General features: G+C 52.7%; 1 protein-coding gene across 1 annotated transcript; it reads right to left on the bottom strand.

Moving 5' to 3' along the window:
* Positions 1-5,345: 5,345 nt before the first annotated feature.
* Positions 5,346-6,831, bottom strand: LOC144153500 (uncharacterized). Its single transcript, XM_077685136.1, has 2 exons — positions 6,033-6,831; positions 5,346-5,356 (listed from the first exon to the last, which is right to left on the bottom strand). The coding sequence occupies exons 1-2, from the start codon at positions 6,829-6,831 to the stop codon at positions 5,346-5,348; spliced, it is 810 nt and encodes a 269-aa protein (XP_077541262.1).
* Between the last annotated feature and the right edge of the window lie 508 nt (positions 6,832-7,339).

Here is a 7,339-nt window from a genome sequence, read left to right as displayed (position 1 = left end):
TTGCTAAGCCTCCCGCGGTACTCTTCTAACATCGAGGACCCCTACCTTGACCTCCGCCAACGACAACGGTAAGGGGCACAGGCTCGTAAAGCCGGAAGGGGAACCTAATGTACGCCTTGCTTGCAAGCTGGGTACACCGTGCGGCTATTTTCTTCAATTTATTACGGCTAGACGTAAAAAGCTGCAGTGTGCAGCAGTCGTAAAAGTGTGCCGCCACTTCGAATAGAATAAGGACAGAGTTCCCGCAGTTGCAAAGAAGATACAGGGAAGTCTGACGTGACTGAGGCTAGGGAAAGGGAGAAAGGCACGACAACTTTGATCCTCCACATCTTCTAAATGGTTGATAGCGGTGTCGGAAGAGGCGACTATTGGCGGGGGAGTCTTCTTCGCATAGTTTGTTGCTAGACGTATCTGAGTGGCGCAGTGAGCAGGAAGCAGTCATGATCCAGCGCCAATGACTATGTTGCCGGTGTGGTCGAGCTAGTTTCAATGTAAACCTGGGTAAAAGGAAGTTCTATACGCAACCAGTGGATTCAAACGCCAGGTTGCATGACATAATACCGAAGGTGGCATTCACAGTGCCTCGACACAATCTGGCTTTCCCAGGTCACCTTATAGAAAGAGCTGTGCACAATGTCGGGTGCGGTACTACTCAGTATAAAGCGTTTAAATGAGCCGATTAGCGTTTCATATATGAACCCAGTGTTCTCTGTAGACGCACGAAGTGTTTAGTTACAACAAAATATCGGTAGGAAACCACCGGATTACCGGCCACATTAACTCGGGCTAATTCCCCAAGAGTGCCGCACCTTGTAATAGCGGGCGATTGTTAAGAGGACCCCTAGGTACATGAAAGGCCACTCACGAGACAGAAACGCCGTAGAGCTTGAAAAAAATTCCCCCGCATTTCCCCGAGGGGGAGAATGTGAAAGTGCGAATGCACGGTTGTCGGCCCGCTTGCGGCGCTTGCGCTCGGGCCCCGCAGCCCACCGCCTCGCCGCCTTCTCTTCCATCTCTTCCATCGGGTTTGTAGTATCACGTGTACACCACGCAGTTATCAAGCCGCTATAACGCCGCTGAGTCGCCAACGCACGCCGCTGACGACGTAGTTTGAATGCGTTAAAGATATAAGGCGCGTTACTGACACCGATATCAGCGTCGCGTGGCTTATTCGGTAGAGCGTCGGGCTGCGGCCCGCAAAGTCCTCGGATCGAAACCTGGCGCCGGATGCTGTTTCTTTTTTAAATATAGAGGAGCACTGCGGACGCCGCCGCCGCCGGCGGGGGATGGTTTGGGGTCGCTTATAAAGTGCATTCGCACTTAAAAGGTAACGAATGGAGCGACGCAATAAACAGTCGCGTGACGACTTAACTCTTACATTTCCTACTGATAGGGGATGAGGTATTTCTATGTTTAAGCTACTGTTTCAGCTGTTGTGGCGTCTACTTCAGTCGCACCTTCCTCCCGTAAAGAAATCCTACTTAGGCCTGTGCAACAGCGATTGCCTTGACGTTCATAAGGTCAGAAATGCTAATTAGGCCTCACTTTTTCAGCATGCGGCAGAGAGAAGCTATTTGTTACACCGAGAGGGACGACACATATGCTTGGAATTCTACCTCGATGAGATAGAAAAAGGGTATACCTGGACACTTGTCAAGCTGGACGTTGTTATATCGCGGCGGAACCCGCAGAAGAACGACGAAGCGACCACTGTCGTCGACGATCACCAACCAAAAACTGAACTTTTATTCAGAGGCATGCATATATATACAGAGGTCACCTGGTGGCAAGTAAAGACAACATAAACGGAATCGAAACCGAAACTGAAACACTACATATTCCCCTCCTTAAAAGACCAATGTTAGTAATTGTTAGTGGATTAGTATTAGTACGAAAATACAGTATATTTACAAATATTTACAACCACACATGGCATGTGCGCTTCACAATATTGTCTGATGTACAAATATGCAGCATACATTCGACGACTGCTATATAACAAAAAAAAACACATTGCAGAACCACTGAAACGTCTCAACAAAGTCCACGTAGCACTCAAGTTGTGTCACTGCACCAGTCTACACACAAACACACCAGCTACACACGGTCCCCGTATCGATCCGGAGGTCTTCTGTTCCTCGGGGGCTGGACCCGACGTTGAGGTACTGGGTGCTTCGACGCAGCTGGCGCTGAAGCTTGTAGCGTGGGCGTAGCTGGTGAAGCTTCGGACTCCTCTATTGAGGAGCGATCCTCGGGTCGCTCAGGCGCCAAAGGCGGGGTTGCAGATTCGGAGGCAGCGTTATGATGCGGATTCCACGCGGCTGATGGCGCAGGTACCTTAGATAACTTCGAAGCGTTCCAAGTTCGTCCATCATCAAGCCGGAACTTTGATGGGCCTTGTTGGTGGACAACCTTCTGTGGGTGGCTAAACGCGAGGTCGCCCTTAGCAGATATTCCGGGTTTCTTAATTTGCACAAAATCACCAATTGACACTGTTGTCTTCTTCGCGGCCCTGCGACGGTCTGTGTACTCTTTGCTGTACCCTTGTTTGCTCTGCACGCGTTGGCGTAGACGACAGAGTTCGGAAGCAGGATCGCTGAAGAAAGTTGGTGATGGGTGGCCCACAACGTCAAGACGTGTTCTCGGTAGCCGCCCGTGTAGGAGAACGGATGGTGCAACACCCGTAGTGGCATGTGGCGTGCAGCGATATATAGCCAAATAGTCTGTTACCGCTTGACGAAGCGGACGTTGCTCTAACATTGCAACCTGTACGAAATCCTTGAAGACACGGTTGAACCGCTCTACAAGTCCGTTCGCTTGAGGGTAGTAAATGGAAGAGTGCACGAGACGGATGGCGCGATCATTGAGGAACTTTGTGAACTCCGCAGAGGCAAACTGGGGCCCACTGTCGCATACTATCACGTCCGGGTAACCCTCACGGGAGAACACCGAAAGCAAAAAGTTTATGACGGTGCGGGATGACACTTCACTGCAGAATTGATTTTCTGGCCATTTCGAAAAGTAGTCGATGAGTGTAATGGCGTATCTGCAGTCGTGCTGTGCTCTCTGCAGGGGGCCGACGATGTCAACGGCCAGCTTCTCCCATGGGCGTTCTGGCAAGCGTACTGGCTGCAAAGGAGTAGCAGCAGTTTTCGCAGTTTTGTCAGCCATCTGACATATTCTGCAGTTCTGGATGGAAAGTTCCACCTGTCTATCCATGCCTGGCCACCAGAACCTTTCTCTTAGTCGAGCTTTTGTCCGAACTATACCCGGGTGAGCTTCGTGGGCAGCAGCGATTACTTGCGGCGTCAGAGACAAAGGAACGACGATTTGTTCTCCGCGCAGGAGCAAGTTGTCAACGACCGACAATTCTCCGCGCACCAAGAAGAAAGGCTGAAGTTCACTTGAGAGCGTTTTATGTGCAGGCGAAGATGTGGCGACATAAGTCGCGACTTGCTTCAAGTTGCAGTCTTCACGAAGGGCCTGTTGAAACTGCTCCTTGGTGAGGCAAGGTAATTCAACAAAGGACACAACCTCCTCGAATGACGCATCTTCCTGCGGAGGCGGAACTGGAAGGCGAGAAAGGGCATCCGCTACCTGGTTTTCGGACCCTTTCCGATACTCTACAGTATAGTTATAGCGAAGTAGCCGTTCCGACCAGCGTGCGATGCGAAGGGGGCGGCGGCCAGTACCATGCGAAGAGAGGAGAGAGACCAAGGCTTGGTGGTCTGTGCGCAACGTGAAATGCCGTCCCCACAAGTACGTATGCCAGTGCTCGCATGCCCAAACGCACGCAAGCGCTTCACGCTCTCCCACTCCGTATTTCCTCTCCGCAGGGGAAAGCGTTCGCGAAGCAAAGGAAACAGTTCGCAACCTGTGGCCATCGACGTGCTGGAGAACAGCACCTAGTTCGCAGTCGGACGCATCAGTGGACACTACGACCGGAAGGGACGCATCGAACATCTGCAGAACTTGGCTGGACGAGAGCAGAAACTTTATTTTGGCGAAACTGGCATCTACCGCATCAGTCCAAATGAATGGTTGGTTCTTTCGGAGAAGAGCTCGCATAGGTTCTACTACATCAGCAAGACTGGGAACAAACTTGGCGTAATACTCGACCAGACCAAGAAAAGAACGGAGACTAGTAGCATCAGTTGGCGCAGGAGTATTTATAATGGAAGAAATTTTTTCCGGCAGTGGAGAAATGCCTTGCGCTGTGATCTTGTGTCCCAAGAAGGAAAGTTCTTGTACGCCAAACACGCACTTGTCGTTTAACTTGAGCCCGGCTTCCTTAATGCGCCGTAGTACAGCGATCAGGTTGGTCAAGTGTTCCTTTTAAGTGCGAATGCACTTTATAAGCGACCCCAAACCTTCCACCACCGGTGGCGGCGGCGTCCGCAGTCCTCCTCTCCCTAGCAACGGCGTCGAGCGGAGAGGAGCGTCGGTAGCAACGGCGCGGTGACGTCACTTCACCACGTGACCGCGCTCGCTCCGCCTCCTCTCCCCAGCAGCTGCCGCGCGCCTCTCTCTCCACCGCGACGTCACACTCTCTCCTCTCCCCCTCGCTCGGCTGCAGCTGCCGTGCGCCGCTGTCCCTCTCCCCTTGCGCTCGCCTCCTCTCTCAGCCACCTGGCTCGGCGCGCTCGGCGCGGCGCACCCCCCTATATATGCAGCGATAAACTGCCAGACCTCCGTGGGTCGGCTCGCGCGCGCTCACGGGCGAATGCCAACGAATTTTAACTTTACTCCCCCTCATAGCATCACCCCGTGCATTCGCACTTAACCATGTTCACCCTCGGGGAAATGCTTGGGAGTTTTTTCATTTTTCCCAAACACAATGATGTCATCGATATAGAAGAGAACACCAGAGCATCCTTGAAGGATTTTGGACATCATTTGTTGAAATGCAGGGGGGGCGGACGCCAACCCGAAGCACACGCGTTTAAAGCGAAAGAGACCATCGTGAGTAATGAAAGCGGTCAAATCACGGCTTTCAGGATCGAGCAAAACCTGCTGGTAGGCTGATGCGAGGTCAAGCTTCGAAAAATGAGTTGCCCCAACTAGACTGTGGAGGAGTTCTTCGGTGTGTGGAAGAGGAAAGCTATCAGTCACTACGGCCTCATTAGGCTCCCGTAAGTCGACACAAACACGAATGCCTCCCTCCTTTTGAACAACAATCGGAGAGGCCCATTCTGACGCATTAATGCGCTCTATCACAGCCAACTGCTCGAGCCGACGAAGTTCTTCCGATACCGGAGCTCGGAGTGAAAGGGGAAGGCGGCGAAGTTTTGCTACAGTAGATGGAACTGAGAGCCGAACTTTGACACGATGCACAAAACCCTTGGCTAGGCCGAGGCTGGAGTCGAAAAGGCACGCAAACTCATTGCACAACTCTGCTGGAAGGCATGCAGTTGAAACTGTCTCCTGGCCTGGGGCTTGTACGTTGGTAGCACTGGTAGTTGACGCGGTAGTCTCAAGGCAGCGGAGGGACGAGCCGTCAATCTGGAGCTTAAGGGCCTTAATGGCGTCAATACCTAGCAGCGATGTGCCTTGCGAAACAACGTAGAACAGAATGGACGCTTCACGTTCCTTGTATACGACCTTCGATAAAAAGCATCCTCGCACGGGGATAGCCTGTTTCGAGTAATCTAGCAGCTCCACACGGGGCGCGAGCAGCAGCGCATGCCCGGCAAAATGCTTATCGAAAAGATCACCCGCCAGAATGGAAACCGAGGAGCCCGAGTCGATAAGAAAGGCTAACGGCGCATGCCCAACTGTTACCGCAATGTGAATTCCGGCGCGGCTGAATGAGGTCACCGACAGAATGCTCACAGCTTCGTCAGGCAAATTCTGGTCGCTAAGCTCGCGGACAGGAACGTCCTGTTGCTTCTTTTTGCATACTGAACTAAAGTGCTCAATGAGCCCACAATTATAGCAACGCTGACCTTTCGCTGGGCAGCGGGATGACGCGGCACGATGCTGGCGCGAACCACAACGGCAGCAGTAAGAAGAAGAGGTGGGTGGGCGCGTACAGGAAGCAGGTTGGTGGGTGTCGGGATGCGGGCGCGTTTCGGTACGAGGTGCAAGTAGAGGCGTGTCGCTACGCGAAGGACGGGGGCAGTGTTCATTTCGACTGCGGTCGTGCGGCGTTGAGCGAGAGCTTTTTGATATACGCTGCACGGTGCCTGAAGCAATTTCTCGAAGGTCCTCACTAGCCTGTTCGATTTGTGACGCTAATTGTATTGCTCGGAAGAACGAGAGGGTGGAGCCCTCAAGAAGAAGGCGTTCGCGAATGTGCTGGGACGAGACCGCTTCCACGAACTGGTCACGAAGCGAGTCTTCAGGTGAAGCAAAAGAACATGCAGCGGCAAGCGCACGTAGTGCGGCAACGTACTCCTGAACAGACTCCCCTGGGTGCTGAATGCGACGGCGAAAGCGGTGCCTTTCTACGACGACATTACTTGAGCTTGTGAAATGTTGCGTTAAAGTCGCTACAGCTTCGTCGTAAACAGAAGGCGGAACAGCGGCGGCCTTGCTAGCTTCAGTAAGTTTGTCGTCGGCGGCCTTGCTAGCTTCAGGAAGTTTGTCGTCGGCGGTTGACTCACCGGTCTGGGAGGCATCCGTTGGAAGCGGTAGACTGGAGAAGACACGTTGACCCTCAACGCCGAGGCTGTGTAACAGCAGGGCCTTGCGACGTTCGGGCGGGAATTCGGACGCTCCGGAAGCCAGTAGGTAGTTTTCGAAAATTTGGTGCCATTGCGTCCACGGAATAGGAGGGCGGCCGGGTTCAGGCAGGAACGGGAGCGACAGAGCAAGCCCGATGCAGCTCATGGCGTCGAAAAGGTGCAGGCGTGGTTACGCCCCCCGAAAAAAACGCATCCTCGTCGCCATTGTTATATCGCGGCGGAAGCCGCAGAAGAACGACGAAGCGACCACTGTCGTCGACGATCACCAACCAAAAACTGAACTTTTATTCAGAGGCATGCATATATATACAGAGGTCACCTGGTGGCAAGTAAAGACAACATAAACCGAATCGAAACCGAAACTGAAACACTACAGACGTGTGAGGTAATATGCACACAATGCCGTGGACCCGGAACGCCATGAGCGCTTGATTGGCAGACAAAGTTTAATTTCGTCACAACTTCCTTATCATCACCAGCGTCAGCCTATCTACGCCCACTGCAGGGAAAAGGCCTCTTCCATTAACCTCCAATTCCCCGGTCCTGTGCTAACTGCGACCAATTTATCCCCGCAAACTTCTTGATCTCATCTGCCCTTATAACATTCTGCCGACCCCTGCAACGCTTGCCTCCTCTAGGAATCCACTCCGTTA

The sequence above is a fragment of the Haemaphysalis longicornis genome, unplaced genomic scaffold (genome assembly GCF_048455015.1).
Source record: "Haemaphysalis longicornis isolate Haplotype H1 unplaced genomic scaffold, Haemaphysalis longicornis Haplotype H1 scaffold_9, whole genome shotgun sequence".
NCBI lineage: Eukaryota > Metazoa > Arthropoda > Arachnida > Ixodida > Ixodidae > Haemaphysalis > Haemaphysalis longicornis.
Note: the sequence above shows the minus strand (reverse complement) of the source record. Positions and strands in the feature narration are given on the sequence as shown.